The 18750-nt window shown below is 50.8% G+C and overlaps 1 protein-coding gene across 1 annotated transcript; it reads right to left on the bottom strand.

Annotated features, from left to right (window-relative positions):
* Positions 1-563: 563 nt before the first annotated feature.
* Positions 564-18712, bottom strand: TOMM40 (translocase of outer mitochondrial membrane 40). Its single transcript, XM_026715442.2, has 10 exons — positions 18563-18712; positions 14327-14539; positions 13286-13353; positions 11536-11628; positions 10129-10230; positions 7595-7700; positions 7283-7405; positions 5782-5858; positions 3157-3259; positions 564-2564 (listed from the first exon to the last, which is right to left on the bottom strand). The coding sequence occupies exons 2-10, from the start codon at positions 14529-14531 to the stop codon at positions 2425-2427; spliced, it is 1017 nt and encodes a 338-aa protein (XP_026571227.1). The 5' UTR covers positions 14532-14539; positions 18563-18712; the 3' UTR covers positions 564-2424.
* Positions 18713-18750: the final 38 nt, after the last annotated feature.

Below are 18750 nucleotides of genomic sequence, written 5' to 3'. Positions count from 1 at the left end.
AAGGAGCTTATAGTGGACTATAGAAGGAACAGATCAGACACCCAGCCCTCGCTTATCAGTGGAGACCGAAGGGAGCAAGTGGCCAGTTTTAAGTTTCTGGGTGTTACCCTAAAAAAGGACCTGACCTGGGGGGCTCACCTTGCAGCCCTGGTCAAAAGGGCCCAGCAGAGATTATACTACCTGAGACCTCTCAGAAAACAACAACTGAATGAAAAACTGCTGGTGACCTTCTACCACCATAGAGAGCATCTTAACTTCCTGCACACCTGTGTAGGGTTTGCCCATGGCACAGGGGCACATAGGACGGCGCTCCAGAGGGTGAATGTCATTGCGCAGATCGTCCTGAGTTGCCCTCTCCCCTCTTTGGAAGAGCTTCAGAGCTCCCGCTGCCTTAAGAAAGTCCAAAACGTTCTTCTCATCCTGGGAAAGACGAGGAAAGGACCAGACGGGAAGTGTTGTAGATGAGTTTTATTGAAACCAGCCATTCTGAACTTTGCAGAGGAGGGCAGCCGCTCCTCTTTTGAGGTTGCTTTGTTTTTCCATTTGTAAAAGATCCACCTTCCCCCCCCCCCTCCCCATAACTTATAAACATGATTTACACGCAGTCTCTGGTAGCGGGAGGGAAGGGCGGTGCAGGCATCTCGGGCCCCCGCAAACTCCGTAGGGCCTGGGAGTGGCAGCAGGCAAAGCAGCTCTCTCGCTCTCTTTCTCTCTCTCTCTCTCTCTTGCTCCGATGGTCCCTGAAAGCTCCTTTTCATGCGCAGGACAGGGGCTCCAATGGAAGAGGGGCGTCTGTGTTGCGGGTGGGGGGAGGTCGGAGAAACACTGTTTTCGTACGTCCAGCAAACACGGGCAGAGACAATGGCAGCTCCTGCAGAACTTGAGGGCCCAGGCGGCAGGGAGGGAGGGGGAGGGAGGGGAAAGGAAGGATTTGGGGTGGGGGCGGGGGTGGGGGAAACGGGCCTGATAAAACCACGATTGCCGTTTACCTTTGGGCAAACCCGACAGGAAGGAGGGAGGAAGGAGGATTTTGAAGAGGGAGGGAAGGAAGGAGGGAGGGAGGAAAGGAGGGAGAAAATCTTGGCTTAGGAAGGAGGGAGGGAGGGAGGGAGGGGAAGGAGGGAGGGAGGAAAGGAAGGAGGATTTTGAAGAGGGAAGGAAGGGAGGGAGGGAGGGAAGAAGGAAGGGAGGGAGGGAGGGAAGGAGGGAGGAAGGAGGATTTTGAAGAGGAAGGGAAGGAAGGAAGGGAGGGAGGGAAGGAGGGAGGAAAGGAAGGAGGGGAGGAAAGGAAGGAGGGAGGAAAGGAAGAAGGAGGAAATCTTGGCTTAGGAAGGAAGGGAGGGAGGGAGGGAGGGAGGAAAGGAAGGAGGGAGGAAGGGAGGGAGGAGCGAGGAGGGAAGGAGGGAGGGAGGAAAGGAAGGAGGAGGTAATCTTGGCTTAGGAAGGAAGGAAGGAAGGAAGGAAGGAAGGAAGGGAGGAAGGCAGGCACCAAAACAGGCCTGATAAAATCCACGATTGCCGTTTACCTTTTGGTAAACCCAAAAGAAAGGAGGGAAGGAGGGAGGATTTTGAAGAGGCAAGGAAGGAAGGGAGGGAGGGAGGGAAGAAGGGAGGAAAGGAAGGAAGGAAGGAAGGGTGCCCCCAAAACAGGCCTGATAAAACCACAATTGCCATTTTACCTTTTGGCAAACCCAACAGGAAGAGAGGGAAGGAGGGTGCAACCGGGCGCCCCCCAAAACAGGCCGGACAAAACCACGATTGCCGCTAATCTTTTGGCAAACCCATGAGGGAAGCGAGAACCCACCCCACCCCCACCCCAAACCCCACATCCCCCCCATAAACAAAAACAAGGGAAAGTTTGGTAGAGTGGGAACGGAAGTTTAAAAAAAAAAAAACCCCAAAATGCAGGTCCTATGGATTTTTCTCTTTGGAAAACCGTCAAAAGTTTGGCTCTCTCTCCTTCCTGGATGGATGGATGGAGGGGGAAATAAAACGGGAGGAAATGGGAAATGGGGGGAGGGGGGGGCAGGTTGATGGGTGGGAGGAGGAGGGGGGGGCGAGCTCCCCTCAGCCCCCTGGCATCCTTGGGAAAGGACGCCTTTCCCCCATTCCCGAGGCTAGAGCACCCCCTGGTGGCAGGAGGTGGCAAAGCGTTGCCCGGGGGGGGGGGAATCTTGTGAACCGTATATTAGGCCAAAGCCTCCCCCCCTTCCCATCCTCCAGTTCCTCCGAGAACCGCCAACCCCTCCTTACGGGTGGGAGGCGGAAGGCATCCTTCCTGCTCCCCCCACCCCACCCCCAACAGCTACCTCTGGCCAGACAAGGATGCGGGGCGGGAGGAAAACGGGGCCACGCACTGCACTGAAGAAGAGGAGGAGGAGGAGGAGGAGGAGGAGGAAGAGGAGGGAGAAGGAGAAGGGCAGTTTAACCAATGGTCAGGCCAAAGCCGCACTGGAATTTGTTCTTGCGGTGATTCAGGAAGGCGCCCATAGCTAGTGTGAGGGGCAGCGGAATCAGCTTCTTTTCCAAGACCGCCCCCACGATCCAGTTGCTGTCGATGGAGCCTGGAGGAGAGAGAGGAATCGGATCAATGGCTAGGCAGAGAGAGAGGGAGAGAGGGAGAGAGAGAGAGAGAGAGAGAGAGACAGACAGACAGATAGAAAAACAGACAGGAGGATAAATAGATGGATGGACGGACGGACAGACAGGGATGGCTGACTGGATGCATGAATGGATAGTCAGATAGGAGACAGATAGAGATGGAAAAACAGGAAGAGATAAATGGATGAATGGGGAGATGGGCAGATAGAAAGACAGAGATAGAGGGATGGATGAACAGACAGACAGACAGACAAATGTGCGCTGGGTGTGGGAGCTTCTTTTAAGGGTCTCCCCTCTCTCAAATAGCCCAGCCTGACCGCTGTTAAAAGCGAGCCGGTTGCCCGGATTGTGATCATGTGAACCGCGGCCATCCTAAGCCCAAGGACTGGGTGGTAAAAGTCCTTTCGGCCAGGGCCGTCGTTAACTTGGAACAGCCACAAAACAAACGGTCGTAAGCCGAGGACTGCCTGCAGTCATCGTTGTGTTTCGTTTCACTGAAGGAACAAAACACGCACACCCCCCGCCCAGATAAACCCACCCCACCCAGTTCCATACCTCTGAAAAGGAGGTTGGCTTTGGGGAGATCCAGCTGGTATCCAAAGGTTGCGCTGGTGTCTTGCATGCGGCTGCTGGCTTCGAATTCCACACCCACCTGCAACTGGAAAGCCGGACCGCGGAGAAGACATGAGAGCCAGGTCCATCCGTGGCGCTTGGGCCCCACTGCAGCCCTGCCCCATCCAACCCCCCAAATACACCCTCTGCGTCCCTTTCCGGGCCTCAGGCCTGGTGAGTTTCAATTACAGGTTATCAGAGCCCTGGAAGGAAGGGAAACCACGATACGATAGGGTGGGAGTGTCAAACTCAAGGCTCGCGGGGTGCTTAGATCTGGCCCGCCCTGGACACAGTGAAGGACCAGCTCGCAATGTCTCTGCCAATGAAAACGGAATGTCAACTAAAAAGATACTTCTTTGATCTTTTTAGCTGCCAGCAGAAAGGGAGTGGGGGTGGGGAAAGCAGTGCATTCCTTAAATGCCTCAGATAATTGCTAGGCAGGCAAAGCTGTTGGCACGCAAGATTATTACTGGAGAGCATGATTGATGACTCTTGGCTATGGAGGTGTCCCATTGGAGAATATACATCCAGGCAGGGGGTGGGGGGGGGGAAGACCAGGGTCAAGGGGGAAAGGAATGACGTATTTTAGTGTCGTCTGCACCCAGATAACGCCAACATGGCCACGCCTAATAAATCCAATTTTATTTTCTCTGAGAGATGCGGCTAGAGACTTATGATTTGAATGGGGGTGGATCTGTCGGAGTCCCGACACGGAGCTTGGGCGTGCCACCCGTGGCCCTCTCGAACTCTGTTTTCGCTGGCAGAGGGGTTGCAGGAGGCCATTGCAGCTGAAATGGAGCTTGGGAGCCCGTATGGGCTGTCCGAGGGCTCAAACCACCATGGGCGCCCCGACACGAGTGACGTCAAGCTGGCCACGCCCCCTGGGCCCCCCCAATATCAAACACAACCCAATGTGGCCCTCAAGGAAATCCAGTCTGACACCCCCGCTATAGGGCACTGCATGCCAAAACAACTACACACAAGGACAATTCCACCCCCACCCCGCCCCCGGTGCCATCACTCTGCTAAACAACTAATTCCCACCACACTGTCTGATGCCCTGGGATGTCAAACCACCTAGTAGGGCTGTATTACTATTACACTTCTCATCTTTCTTAGTACCTCTTTCCTTAGCTTCTCATGACTTGGTTGTATTATGGTTCACGTTGATTGTTTTTATTTAGTATCCTATTAGGATTTATGTTGATTGCAAGTTTGGCATCCTACGACTATCCCCGAGTGTCGCATTTTATGGTTTATGAGGGTTGTATTTTATGATTAGGATCATAATTTAATCACTTGTTGCTTGTATGTAGATTGTGGAGCTTCTGCACCGGGGACGGGATTCCTTTTGAGTCCAATCACCCTTGGCCAATAATCTAATCTAATCTAATTTAATCTAATCTAATCATATCATATTCTCTATTGTTTTCTCTATTTGTTTAAAGCAGGGGTCTTCAAATTTGACAGCTTTAAGACTTGCGGACTTCAACTCCCAGAATTCCTCTTCCAGTCATATTAGCTCAGGAATTCTGGGAGTTGAAGTCCACAAGTCTTAAAGTTGCCAAGTTTAAAGACCCTTGGATTAGACAGACAGACAGACAGACAGACACGGAAATAGAAGACAGATACTGTAGATCAGAGGTCTTCAAACTTGACAGCTTTAAGACTTGTGGACTTCAACTCCCAGAATTCCTGAGCTAACATGACTGGAGGAGGAATTCTGGGAGTTAAAAGCCCACAAGTCTTAAAACTTGCCGAGTCTGAAGACCCTTGATTTAAAGCAATGGGGGCAGGGAGAGAAAGAAGAGAGAAATGGAGAAAATCGTAGAAGGGGGTCCATTTCTAGATCAGCCAATCTAATCCAGCCGGTCAATGGCCATCATAGAAAGCTGGATGCTCCCAAAAACCTACAGGCAGGGTTAGGATAGGGGAAATGGGGAAGGACTCGTGAAATAGTAGCTCAGAAGTATTTCTGAGCATTTTAAAGGGCATTTTTAACATTGTATAAACCAGGGGACACACAACCAGATTTCAAATCTTGACCACGTGGTTCAAATCCCATCCCCAGTGTAGCTGTTACAAGCAATAGCAACAGCCCTTAGATTTATATATATACTGCTGCACGGGGCTTTTACGGCCCTCGCTAAGTGGTTTAGAGAGTCGGCCTAACTGCCCCCAACAATCTGGGTCCTCATTTGACCGACTTCGGAGGGCTGGAAGGCTGAGTTAACCCTGAGCCGGTGAAAATCGAACTGTTGGCAGTCAGCAGAGTTAGCCTGAAGTACTGCACTCGAACTACTGCGCCACCACAGCTCTTACAGATGAATCTGTACTAGGAAATGGATTGATTAGGACACCAGAGTGCCAAACATCACATTTAATTGACCACTTTTTCCTCCTTTTTTGTACGCTATCTGCCCCGCCCTTCCTACAGCTCTTTTAAAAGCAAGCTGCACCTTATCCTGAGATCGTTCCATTCTGCAATCCCCAGGGGAGAAGGACGCAGCTGCTTTAAAGAGCGGGACTCCGCCTTGTTCTGCGCGTCGCCTCCCAAAAGCCACTCACCTGGTCACTGGCTTTGTGGTAATATGTGGCATGGGCTCCAGCCTGTCCTACTGTCAGCGTCGCGATCCAGTTTGGCGCTGTGGAGGATGGGAAAGGTTTTCCTTGGAGGACCAAGATCTGCCTGAATTTGCCCAACTTGGCCGGGCAAGTTGCTCTAGACCAGGGGGGTCTCCAAACCTGGCAACTTTTAAGACTTGTGGACTTCAACTCCCAGAATTCTCCAGCCAGCATAGCTCCTTCCTTCCCTTCCTCCCTCCCTTCCTTTTCTCCTTCCTTCCTTCCTTCTTTCCTTCCTTCCTCCCTCTCTTCCTTTTCACCTTCTTCCTTCCTTCCTTCCCTTTTCTTTTCCTTCCTTTTTTCTTTTCCCTTCCTTTCTTTCCTTCCTTCCCCCTTCCTTCCTTTCCCCTCTTCCTTTTCACCTTCTTCCTTCCCTCCCTCTCTCTTCCTTTTCACCTTTTTCCTTCCTTCCCTTTTCTTTTCCTTTCTCTTTTCCCTTCCTTCCCCCTCTTCCTTTTCACCTTCTTCCTTCCCTCCCTCCCTTCCTTCCTTTTTGCCTTCCTTCCCTCCCTCCCTTCCTTTTCACCTCCTTCCTTCCTTCCTTCCTTCCTTCCTTCCTCCCCTCCCCTCCCTCCCTCCCTCCCTTCTCCCTTTCTCCTCCTCCTCCTCCTCCTCCTGTGACTTTCTGACAGACCAAGTCAATGGGGAACCCAAATTCACTTAATAAGCATGCAACTAACTTCACAACTGCAGGGATTCACTTAAAGAACCGTGGCAAGAAAAGTTGTAAGACGGAGCTCCCGCTGCTTAATGGAAGGGCTGGCCCTGCAGAGCTGAAGAGCCGGCTCTGGGCTCTCCTCCATAGCTAGGCTCAGAACCAACGCTCACGTTTTAGGGTGCTATGCACTGTATTTCTTGGGTGGAGCTCTAAGTCTGCTCGAACTACAGCACCCATCACCCACTCCGGACAGCAGGTCTAGGAGTGATGAGGGACACACTCTCTTTTCTGTAGCTTTTTGAGTTTTGGGGTCCTCCTGTAGACCCTCTAAAGCAGTAGTCCCCAAACTCGGCCACTTTAAGACTTGTGGACTTCAACTCCCAGCATGGCTGGCTGGAGAATTCTGGGAGTTGAAGTCCACAAGTGTTAAAAGTGGCCGAGTCTGGGGACCTCTGATCTAGCAGGTTCTTTACAGAATTGGGATTTCTGTAAGATTTAGCGCAAGCGTCTTCCAACCTGGCAAGCTTAAGACCGGTGGACTTCAACTCCCAAAATTCCTCAGCTGATGTGACAGGAGGAGGAATTCTGGGAAGTTGAAGTCCACCAGTCTTAAAGTGGCCAAGTTTGGGGACTCCCGTTCTAGTCTCCCTTCTTAAGAGACATTGATCCGGCTGCCAAGTTCCACTTTCCCACTAAACCACCAACGTATCCAGGCTGAACTGAACCCTCCCCAGAGCCCACCAATACCTGGGTTCAGGCAAACACCCAAAAACCTCTCGTTGGTACCTGTGTACTTTCCAGCTAATGACATGACGGTCCCCTCTTCTCCTGCCCGTCGATGGTACACCAACTCACCGCCCAGCGCCAGACACGGCGTGATACTCTGCAGGTAATGTGCCACTAGGATCCCTGTGGAATGCAGATGGGGAGGGAGGCGGCTGTTTAACACCATTCCCTGGGGGGGGGGTTTCTTGGTCCTTCCCCCCCACCCCAATACTGGGTAGCCCTGCCAGGAAAGGTCAGGGACTGAATCTACGGGCCAGGCCAAGTAAGAAGGCAACAGCGAGAAGAGGAATCAAGAGGATGGAAGTTGCTCACCTGAGCCTACTAAAATATCGGGGTTCCCTAGCGTGACGGCAGCGGTGAAATCTGTACCTCGGAATTCGCTGTCCACTTGCCAGTTCACAAATTTGGCCTGCTGCGTCTGGAGAAGGTAAGCAAAGAAGACTTGTCCTGCGTGTCAATACTCACGGGAAAGAATATTTTGTAGCTTAGGGTTAAGCGGTAGGATCCTTGGTAGCCTCTGAGCTGGGTTGTTTTCTTAGAGACGTTTCAGGACTCAACCAGGTAACGTCATCAGTGCTAGAAGAGAGTGGGGTTTATGGAGAGGAGGAGGAAGAGGAGGAGAAGGAGGGTGGGGTCCTTGGTGCTCTCTGAGCTCGGTTGTTTTCTTAGAGACGTTTCGGGACCCAACTAGGTATCATCATCAGTGCTTAGATGGTAGTGGGGTTTGTGGTGGTGAGGAGGAGGAGGAGGAGGAGGAGGAGGAGGAGGAGGAGGAGGACGAGGAGGAGGACTGTGGGGTCCTTGGTGCTCTCTGAGCTCGGTTGTTTTCTTAGAGACGTCGGGACCCAACTAGGTATCATCATCAGTGCTAGATGGTAGTGGGTTGTGGTGAGGAGGAGGAGGAGGAGGAGGAGGAGGAGGAGGAGGAGGAGGAGGACGCGTGGGGTCCTTGGTGCTCTCTGAGCTCGGTTGTTTTCTTAGAGACGTTTCGGGACCCAACTAGGTATCATCATCAGTGCTAGAAGGGAGTTGGGGTTTGGTAGTTCCTTGACTGAGGTAGTTTACTGCTTGACTGTTGGGGTTTTTTTTTTTTTGGTAAACCACACCCACACCTTCAAAAGAAACAATCAAAAAGCCCAAAAGGTAACAAAAAGACCAAAGCACCTCCTTACTATCAATCGATTCCCCAGATAAGCAAAGATTAATATCAAGATTAACATCAATCAAGCAGGAAACAGTTATCCAATCCAGGAACCACCAACTCAAATAATCAAACAGTGCACAACAGCCTAATCAAGGAAAACTCCTACCAAGATGGACAGAGCAAGCCCAGAGAGCACCAAGGGCCTCACATTTTAATCCTGGTCTAGTGTTTTAAAGCTTGTTGCCATCAGGGTTCTAGCAAAGGGCTCCACTGGATTAAAACATCCCCCGCTCCCTTGCCAAGAAATGGAGATCACAGCTGATAGAAACTCAATGGTTCCAATAATACAGCTTGGGCCAAAAAAGCCCTGCCAAAAAATTGCTACTCACCTCCAATTTAAGAGGTATGCAGTTTGCAGCTACAGAAATTTAAAAAAATTGACACATTTAGCTCAATCTAACAATCTAAAAATTTAGTAGGATTCACAGCTAGCTTTCCATTCAGGGAAATATTCAAAGTGGCAAACATCCATCCATCCATCCATCCATCCATCCATCTATCTATCTATCTATCTATCTATCTATCTATCTATCTATCTATCTATCTATCTATCTATCTATCTATCTATCTATCTATCTATCTATCTATCTATCTATCTATCTATCTATCTATCTTTCTTTCTTTCTTTCTGTCTGTCTGTCTGTCTGTCTGTCTGTCTGTCTATCTATCTATCTATCATGTATCTATCATGTATCTATCTATCTATCTATCTATCTATCTATCTATCTATCTATCTATCTATCTATCAAGGGCCATTAAAATGTGACTGTATAATAGAAGGCAAAGAGAATGCAAATACCAGGTATCCGTATACAAGCTCCAAATAAATGTTAAGCATGCTTTTATTTGCGATACTCCAAGATTGACCAGCAGGGGGAGCCAATTAGATGCTTGCAATAAACAATTGGACACAACGACAAATGTACAGGTGTTTCCTGCAGGTACTTCGGAAAATGGAAGGTGGCACCTGTGTACAACACAATACACAATCCTGGGGAACAGTCCCTGTGGCTTAGAAGGGACGGATTCCATGTTAACTCAGCATATATATAAAAGCAAAATGCCACTCACACAACATCACAAAATCTCCAGAACCGTAAAGCCTACAAACTTGAAATTTGGCACATATGTTCCTTCTAGGTACTCACTAAGAAAGGATTTTTCGAAATGACCATCCAGAGCATTAGTATTTCGTATATTATTATTATTAACATGCTCTGATGCTAAGGAGTTCTACTTCCTCTCCCCACCTGGAAAGAAATCTCTTCCAAATGCAAAACACAAGCAGAGGAGAGGAGTTTCTGTTTCAGTTTCACAGCACCAAGCAGCTTTAGTACAGAACAGTTGAGCTAAGCCACACCCAGGCTCCTCGCTGTCTCCTTGCTCACACAGCAAATACTCTTTCAGTTTCCAAACAGCCCTCCATTCTCTCACATACTGACAGACCGCTAGCCAGAGGAATACCAATGGATGCTGGTAGGCAGAGGCAGAGTTCCCCCACGCCCTTATTTTCCTCCTCCAAAACTAAGCCCTACCACATAGTTTCGTAGCGAAGCACGGCTATCGAGCTAGTCTGGAAGAAACTATCGTGGTTCAATTTTACGGGAAAGAAGAGATCGGTGTCGGTCCGAAGGACACGTACCTGAAAAGCCACTTTTGACCGAATTTTATTTGTGAGCTGGTGGATAATCTGTGCATTAAGGCTGCCGCTGTTGTCCATGTCCCCTACCAGCACCGGGAAGGCCTGAGAAAAAGAAGCAGCATATAAGTTGGAAGAGACCGTGGCAGTCTTCTAGTCCTCAAGATCCCACTTTATATGACCCAGGTTGAGAAGAACTACTCGAAAGCTGAAATGAACAGCTCAGACTGGAAGTTAAAAACAAAAAAAGAGAGAGACGCTCGCACAAGGGAAAACAGCGAGCCAACGAAGTTACTCAATAGGCATCAAATTAGCGTAAGTCACATCCTGATTAAGTAGTACTGTATTTTTTCGGACTATAAGATGAACTTTTACCACCCACAAAAGATGGAGATGTCTGTGGGTCTTATAACAGTGAACACTCTTCGTCCTCTGCCTCCCAGCCGTTTGCCTCCTCGCAGCAAACAGCCTGTTCCAGCTTCAGCACAGCCTGATTTCGCACAAACAGCTGATCGTCGGGTTGGATCGGCCTCCCGACGATCAGCTGTTGCGGACTGCAGGGATCGCTGTCGCCTATTGCCGCCTCCGGACCCCCTCCCCCACATTCTCCCCGTTCCAATCCCTGCTGCCTGGAATGGGCCGAAAATGGGGTACGCGGAGCCCGAAAACGGGATGCGAAGGCCAAAAATAGGGCACAGAGAGGCAGCAATAGGCCATGGCAATCCCTGCAGCCCAGGGGTGGGATTCCAATTTTGTAGCAACCGGTTCTGTGGGCGTGGCTAGGTGGGCGTGGCCATGTGACTGGTGGGCATGGCTTCATTTTTGCAGCTAACCCCCCACCCCCACCCCATTTTTTTTGCCTCCTGGGCCTCAGGGAAGCCTCCTGGGCGAAGCAGTAAGACAGGAAGGGGGATCCCAGCACAGCTGATCATCGGAACAGCTGATTGTTGGGTGAGAGGGGGGGGAAAAAGTAATACCTTAAGGAGTGACTTGGTGAGGGAGAACCCATCAGCGATGTCGGGCATGCATGTGATGTCGTGCATGCGTCGTAAGGACTGACTGGGAGGGGCGGGGCGGGTGGAGAGGGGCGGGGCCAGCCAGGGGCACGATTTACCAGGTCCCTGAACTGCACAGAATCATTAACAACCGGTTCGATAGAACCGGTCCGAACCGGTAGAATCCCAGCCCTGCTGCAGCTTGAAACAGCTGATTGTGGGGAGGCCGAGCCAACCAACGATCAGCTGCTTGTGCTAATCAGGCTGTGCTGAAGCTGAAACAGGCTGTTTGTTGCAAAATTGCTGGGAGGCAGAAGCAGAATTTTTTTCCCCCTTGTTTTCCTCCCCAAAAGCTAGGTGTGTCTTATATTCCGGAGCATATTATACTCCAAAAAATTACGGTATATAAACCTACCTCTGTGGAGCTTAGCTGCTTTGTCCCGACATACGTCGCCCCGAAGTGATAATTGGAGTCCCCGACTGTGCTGAGCGCCACCGTATGGTTGACCTGAAGAAAGAAAACAAGGGGAAAACCTTTCAGGTCAGAACCGGACACCTAGGAGCAGGTGTCGAAGCAGACATGCACCAGGTTAGCCAAGGCGAGGTAAGGAACACCACCAGGTGATCACACAGCAAGATCCTTGGAACGAAGCGTGCTTATATAATAAAAGCCAATGCGCCTCAACTGAAGGACGGTGAAGACCCTGGACAAACACACTGGGGAAAAACATACAAACAAATACGATTTGCTCACAGCCGTGTCAACGCAGAGACGCAGCCATGTCTACATCAGAGCTCACCAATCCCTCTGCGACTTTGTTTCCGAAAAAAAAAGCTGTGAGGGAGTCAAATAAATCAAACCTGGGGGGCGGTGGGGGGGGAAGAGAACTATCTCAGACTGAAAACCATCACCTGTTTTGAACTCGCTGGCCACGTGCGAATTCCTACTTGGGAGTCAAGCCACCCTAAACTCATTGGTTTTTCCAGTAAACATGCACAGGAGCTCACTGGCACGTTATTCCCCCATTGTGCAATGTAAAAATGGAACCCTGAAAGCAGAAATGGGCAATGCATGGCCCTCCAGAGTTGAGACTATCAAGCCCATCATCCCTCTAGAAGACCAAGGTCCTTTCCAGCTCAATTCTGATCGACCGACTGATTGGAATGGTGTAGGGCCGTTATGGCGAACCTATGGCACGCATGCAGGCTTTGCAGGCCGAAAACAAGGCTTGTTTTGTCACTTCCTGTTTTTCTGAAAATACCAGAAATGACAAAACGGGCCTAGTTTTCAGCCTGCAAAGCCTGCAGAAGCCTTTTTGAAGCCTCTGGAAGGCCGAAAAAGGCCTCAAACCAGCCAAAAATCAGCTGTGAGGCGCAGTGCAGGTAAGGGGCCCGCGGAATGGGTGGGTGGGGATTGCGCACGCATGCCTAGGGGGCATGGGGGGGGCATGCATTGCCTTCTGGGTGCTGGCACGCGAGTGTGAGCCTGCAAGCCCAAGCACAATTTTTGGCACGGGAGCCCAAAAAGGTTAGCCACCACTGGTGTAGGGTCTCCTGCTTGAGCAGGGGGTTGGACTAGAAGACCTCTAAGGTCCCAGAGTTGGACTCCCAAGTCTATCATCCCTCACCCCTGCTTGTGCTGGCCCGAGCTGAGAAGATATAAAAACAATATACCGACCGGCATTGAGTGAACGAACGAACGAATGAATATACCAACCGGGGGGGGTGATATATTATTGCCTTTGTTTTTGTTCTTTTAAACCATTTTGCTAGCCCTTGATGGAATAAATATTATTGGTTGACTAATGAGTTGAAGGCTGTGGACAAAAGCCGAGAGGAAAAGGAAATATTAGGGACTAGGAACCCCAGGGTGTATTGAGGACACTTAAGAATGCTGCGTTTTTGTTGCGTTTATGAGGGATTGGTTGGTCGCACGCAGACAATTTTGAAGAAAGCAAGACCACCCAAAAAGCTGAATGAAAATAGGGAAAGAATTTAATCCTTCCTCCAGGCCCTCGGAGCCACGCCCTTCCAGATCTTGCCACGTCTGCCAAGCCGCTGGGGGGCAGAAGGGGAGGGCAGAACTGAACATTTGGAGGGTTACAGGTTGACCCCCTCCGTCACTGATCGGCCAAGCCGCAGAAGTGACACAGTCATACTCTTACCTGAAAGTGATTGCTGAGACCTTTGTTTACCGTTAATTTCACCCCCTCCATTTGGATAGGAAACAATTCTGCAAAGGAAAGAAGGAACAAAGAGGTGGGGGGTTGCTTTTCTCCTGCTGAGCCCTTTTCTTCTGCAAAATCGGGTATTACCGTGCTTCCCCGAAAATAAGATCCAGTCTTCTGTGGGTTTGGTTTTTTTGCCACCAAAAAAAGGCACCAGGTCTTATTTTCGGGGGATGTCATCCATGAAAGGATGGAAGGGAGGGAGGGAAAGGAAAGGAAAGGAAAGGAAAGGAAAGGAAAGGAAAGGAAAGAAAAGGCAAAGGGAAAGGGAAAGGGAAAGGGAAAGGAAAGGAAGGAAGGGAGGAAGGAAGGGAAGGAAGGAAGGAAGGGGAAGGAAGGAAAGGAAAGGAAAGGAAAGGAAAGGAAAGGAAAGGAAGGAAGGAAGGAAGGGAGGGAGGGAGGGAGGGAAGGAAAGGAAAGGAAAGGAAAGGAAAGGAAAGGAAAGGAAAGGAAAGGAAAGGAAGGAAGGAAGGAAGGAAGGAAGGAAGGAAGGAAGGAAGGAAGGAAGGAAGGGAAGGAAGGAAGGGAAAGGAAAGGAAAGGAAGGAAGGGAAAGGAAGGAAGGAAGGAAGGAAGGAAGGAAGGAAGGAAGGAAGGAAGGAAGGGAGGGAGGGAGGGAGGGAGGGAGGGAGGGAGGGAGGGAGGGAGGGAGGGAGGGAGGAAGGAAGCAACAGAACTTAGGAAGGAAGCAATACAGCTTCTCAGTGCTTTACAGCCCTCTCTAATCGGTTCACAGAGCCTCTTGCCCCCAACAATCTGGCTCCTCATTTTATCAACCGCAGAAGGCTGGAAAACTGAGTCAACCTTAAGCCTGGTGAGATTCGAATGGCCAAAGTGCAGGCAGCCAGCAGATGTAGCCTGCATTCTGAGCACTGCGCCACCGTGGCTCATAAGGGGTCCATGCCTCCGGATAAAGTAAGTTTAGCTTGTGGCTGACGCAGCAGTTGCACTGCACGACGCCAACAACAAGGTGATTTACCTTTGCATTTCCGATGACATTCCTCGAAAGTGCCAGGGTTGGGGAGCTGGTCGCATTTTTCTTCCGCGCTGCGGTCTTGCACAGGGGGAACCAGTCCGGTGACCGGAGGCATGGTGAAGCCCGGCGGCACTGATACTAAGCCCGAGCCTGGCCCTGACACTGTAGGAGGGGGGGCCGGAGAGCTGGCAGCCAGGACGTTGCCCATGGTGTAAACTAGAGTGTAGGAAAAAAGAGCTGCTTATTACAGGGCAGAGGGTTTAAAACGGGGTGGGGGGATGGGGGGGTCAACCTCGATTTCATGGAGGGCTGCATCAGGGTTGTGTTTGACCTCTTTTGGAGGTGGGACAGCGGGAGCAGGGCCAGCTCAACTCGTGTTGGGGGCGCCTGCGGCGGCCCGAGCTCTCTGCCAGCGAAAACAGGCTCCCGAGTTCCGTTTTCGGCTGCGACCGCCTCCTGCAGCCCTCTGCCAGTGAAAACGGAGCTCGGGAGGGCTGCACACAGTCCTGTTTTTGCTGCTTCCAGGACGGCCCTGCGGGCTAGATCTAAGCACCCTACGGGTGAGATCCAGCCCCCGGGCCTTGAGTTTGACACCCCCTGGGTTGGACTAGAAGACCTCAAATGCCCTTTCCAGCTCTATTCTGATGGACCGATTGATTGGAATGGGGTAGGGTCTCCTGCGTGAGCAGGGGATTGGACTAGAAGACCTCCAAGGTCCCAGAGTTGGGACTACCAAGCTGCCCCCACCCCCCAGGCCTTGAGTTTGACACCCCCTGGTTTAGGCCTTCAGAAGAGCCCACTGTTTTGTGCCTTCCACAATGAGGGTCTCAAGGGCCGCCCTTTTTAAAACGCTTCATGCAAAACAACGGAGCAGAGACCGGCTGGGAGAACAGAAAGCATGTCAAGAATAAGAGAGTCAGGGTCTCCAGTCTTGGCAACTTTTAAGACTTATGGACTTCAATTCACAAGTCTTAAAGCTGCCGAGTTTACAGACCTCTGATTTAGCAGGTTTTTAACAAGAATTGGGATTTCTGTAGGATTTAGGGCAAGCGTCTTCCAACTTGTCAAGTTTAAGACTTGTGAACTTCAACTCCCAGAATTCCCGAGCTAAAGTGACTGGAGGAGGAATTCTGGGAGTTGAAGTCCACAAGTCTTTAAAGCTCTCAAGTTTGAAGACCCCTGATCGATCAATCTATCTACCTACCTACCTACCTACCTATCTCTCTCCGTACCTACCTATTTACCTATCAATCAATCTATCATCTATCACAAGGGTCGTCAAACTTGACAGCTTTAAGACTTGTGGACTTCAACTCCCAGAATTCAGACTTGTGGACTTCAACTCCCAGAATTCATGAGCTAACATGCCTGGAGGAGGAATTCTGGGAGTTGAAGTCCACAAGTCTTAAAGCTGTCAAGTTTGAAGACCCCCTGCTGTAAGCAATATTACGATTAAACTGTACGTGACTAAAACGGATAGAGTGATAAATGTATAGACTGCAGGGGTCTTCAAACTTGACAGCTTTAAGACTTGTGGACTTCAACTCCCAGAATGCCTCAGCTAACGTGACTGGAGGAGGAATTCTGGGAGTTGAAGTCCACAAGTCTTAAAGTTGCCACGGTTGGAGGCCCGTTCTAGTCCAACCTCCTTCTCAAGCAGTAGATCCTATACCAGATTCCAGTCAAGTGGCTGTCCAGTCTCTTCTTAAAAACCTCCAGTGATGAGCACCCACGACTTCTGTAGGTAAGTCATTCAACTGATAAAACTTTTTATTGTCAGGAAATTTCACCGTCCCTTTCTTTGCTCTCGCGTGCAAAGGCCCCCCCTTTCTAAAATGCCACTAGTCTCAATTTTGCGTCAGCCCAGCAAAGGTGCCAGGTGCTTATAGTGTACATTCAGAAGAAACGATGGCCGCCAATTCGGGCAAGGCTGTCAATCAACTTAACTTATCTGAGTTATGAGTTTGAGATCCTTCATGCCAGAGCTCCTTCATCTTTGTTTCTGGTTAAATAGAGGTGTGCGTTTGTGTGTGTAATAACAATTAATCAACATGAGCGGACTCTGAAAATGACTCTGTGAAGTTACTCACTAGAAGCAGAACTGGAACAAAGGGCAAAATTCAAACTGGGAGACTATTCATGATTTACAGCAGGGGACTTCAACCTTGGCAGCTTTAAGAATTGTGGACTTCAACTCCCAGAATTCTTCCTCCAGTCATGCTAGCTCAGGAATTCTGGGAGTTGAAGTCTTTAAGTCTTAAAAGTTGCCAAGCTTGAAGACCCTTGTTCTATTCTATTCTATTCTATTCTATTCTATTCTATTCTATTCTATTCTATTCTATTCTATTCTATTCTATTCCTATTCCTATTCCTATTCCAAATTCTATTCCTATTCCAAATTCTATTCCTATTCTATTCCAGGGGTCTTCCAACTTGACAGCTTTAAGACTTGTGGGACTTCAACTCCCAGAATTCCTCCTCCAGTCATGTAAGCTCAGGAATTCTGGGAGTTGAAGCCCACAAGTCTTAAACTTACCAAGTTTGAAGACCCTTGATTCACAGAACAGTCGGAAGGGACCTTGGAGGTCTTCTAGTCCAACCCCTGCTCAACTAGGAGATTCTATACCACATTCCAGTCCATTCTCTTCTTAAAAATATCCTCCAGTGATGGAGCACGCACAACTTTTGTAGGTAAGTCATTCAACTGATAAAACTTTTTATTGTCAGGAGATTTTGCCACAGTTCTCGATCACGGGTGTCGAACTCGCTGTGTCACGTGACATTTCGTGACAGTTTTTCCCCTTCGTGGAGCTGGGGGGGCCGTGGCCTGCAGGTGACGCATCTGGCCCATGGGCCACCAGTTTGACACCCCTGTTCTAAGTGGCTTCTCTCCATTCCTTGCTTCTTGTCCTCCCTTCAGGTCCTTTGGAGAATAGCTTGACCCCCTCCTCTCCTTTGGGGCAGCCCCTCCAACACTGAAACGCTGCTATGTCGAAGAGATTCGCCCAAGCTTCCAAATGCGCCAGTGACTCTGAGAGGCAGCTTGTCCCAGACTTGCTTCCAACCCACCTCAACCGTCCAACAGAAGCTTATTTAAATAAATAAAACGCACCATAAAACACAGAGAACCGAACACAGAACTGGAGGGGCAGATAAAAAACCCAGGACAAGACCACTTCCTGATTGATTGAAATGGTCTAAGCGAGGGTCTCCTGCCTGAGCAGGGGGTTGGACTAGTAGACCTCTAAGGTCCCTTCCAGTTTTATTCTGATTGATGGATTTGATCTAGGGTCTCCTGCTTGAGCAGGGGGAAGGACTAGTAGACCTCTAGGGTCCCTTCCAGCTTTAGTCTGATTGATGGATTTGATGTGGGGTCTCCTGCTTGAGCAGGGGGTTGGACTAGAAGACCTCCAGGGTCCCTTCCAGCTTTATTCTGATTGATGGATTTGATCTAGGGTCTCCTGCTTGAGCAGGGGGTTGGACTAGTAGACCTCTAAGGTCCCTTCCAGTTTTATTCTGATTGATGGATTTGATCTAGGGTCTCCTGCTTGAGCAGGGGTTGGACTAGAAGACCTCCGAGGTCCCTTCCAGCTTTTATTCTGATTGATGGATTTGATGTGGGGTCTCCTGCTTGAGCAGGGGGTTGGACTAGAAGACCTCTAGGGTCCCTTCCAGCAGTGTTATTCTGACGGACTGGCGATTCCTCCGGGGCTCTGCATGACCGCTGCTGCACCCGCAACCCGGTGGCTATCAATCCCACCCTCTGGGTCCAAACGAAGCTTCCTATCCGATTCATTCCAAAAGCAAAAAGCGTTCACCCTCCGCTCCCGCCAGGGCTTGCGCACCGGGCCGCCAAGAGGAGCCTCCGCCCGGGCGAGCCAAGGGCTCCACGGACCAAGCGCAGTCAGGCATGGCCAGGGTGGTCCCCCCCACCCCCCAAAAAGGAGCCGATCTCCGGGCCGGATTCCGAGCCAAGGCCGCCAGGTGCTGACCCTCCCCGGCTGCAGGGAGGGGGGGCGGACTCGCTCGGCTCGGCCTTCCCGGCTGTCCGGAGGGGCTCCGTGCTCCCTTCCCGCCCCCGGGCCCATTTTGGCTTCCTCTCCCCGCCGCTCCGCCTGGTCCCCGCGGGCTCCCTCGGCCCCTGCCCGGCCTCCTCTGCTCCTCCCTCCCTTCCCCGTCCAGGCCGGGCCTTCCTCCAGCCCGCGCGGACCCTCCTCCTCCTCGGGCTTCCCCACTCACGCGGCGGCAGCAGCGGGAGCAGCGGCAACGAGGGCTGGAGCCGGGGAGACACCTGAACCCGCTTGCTCTCGGGCCCGCCCCTCCGCCGCTTGCCATTGGCCCGTGAGGCTCTCGGCCCCGCCCTTGTCCGGCCTGGCCTATCCGCGATTGGCCAGCTTTCCGTCCAGCCGCGCCCCTCTTCCCCGGGA

The sequence above is a fragment of the Pseudonaja textilis genome, chromosome 10 (genome assembly GCF_049901715.1).
Source record: "Pseudonaja textilis isolate UNSWEBS1 chromosome 10, rPseTex1.2, whole genome shotgun sequence".
Taxonomy (NCBI): Eukaryota; Metazoa; Chordata; class Lepidosauria; order Squamata; family Elapidae; genus Pseudonaja; species Pseudonaja textilis.
Note: the sequence above shows the minus strand (reverse complement) of the source record. Positions and strands in the feature narration are given on the sequence as shown.

Coding starts and splice junctions, on each gene's coding strand:
- TOMM40 (XM_026715442.2), bottom strand. CDS start 14,531: ATGGGCAACGTCCTGGCTGCCAGCTCTCCGGCCCCCCCTCCTACAGTG. Junction 7,701..10,128: donor GGTCAAAAGTGGCTTTTCAG/GTACGTGTCCTT, acceptor TACCTTCTCCAG/ACGCAGCAGGCCAAATTTGT. Junction 2,565..3,156: donor AGCCAACCTCCTTTTCAGAG/GTATGGAACTGG, acceptor TCTCTCCTCCAG/GCTCCATCGACAGCAACTGG.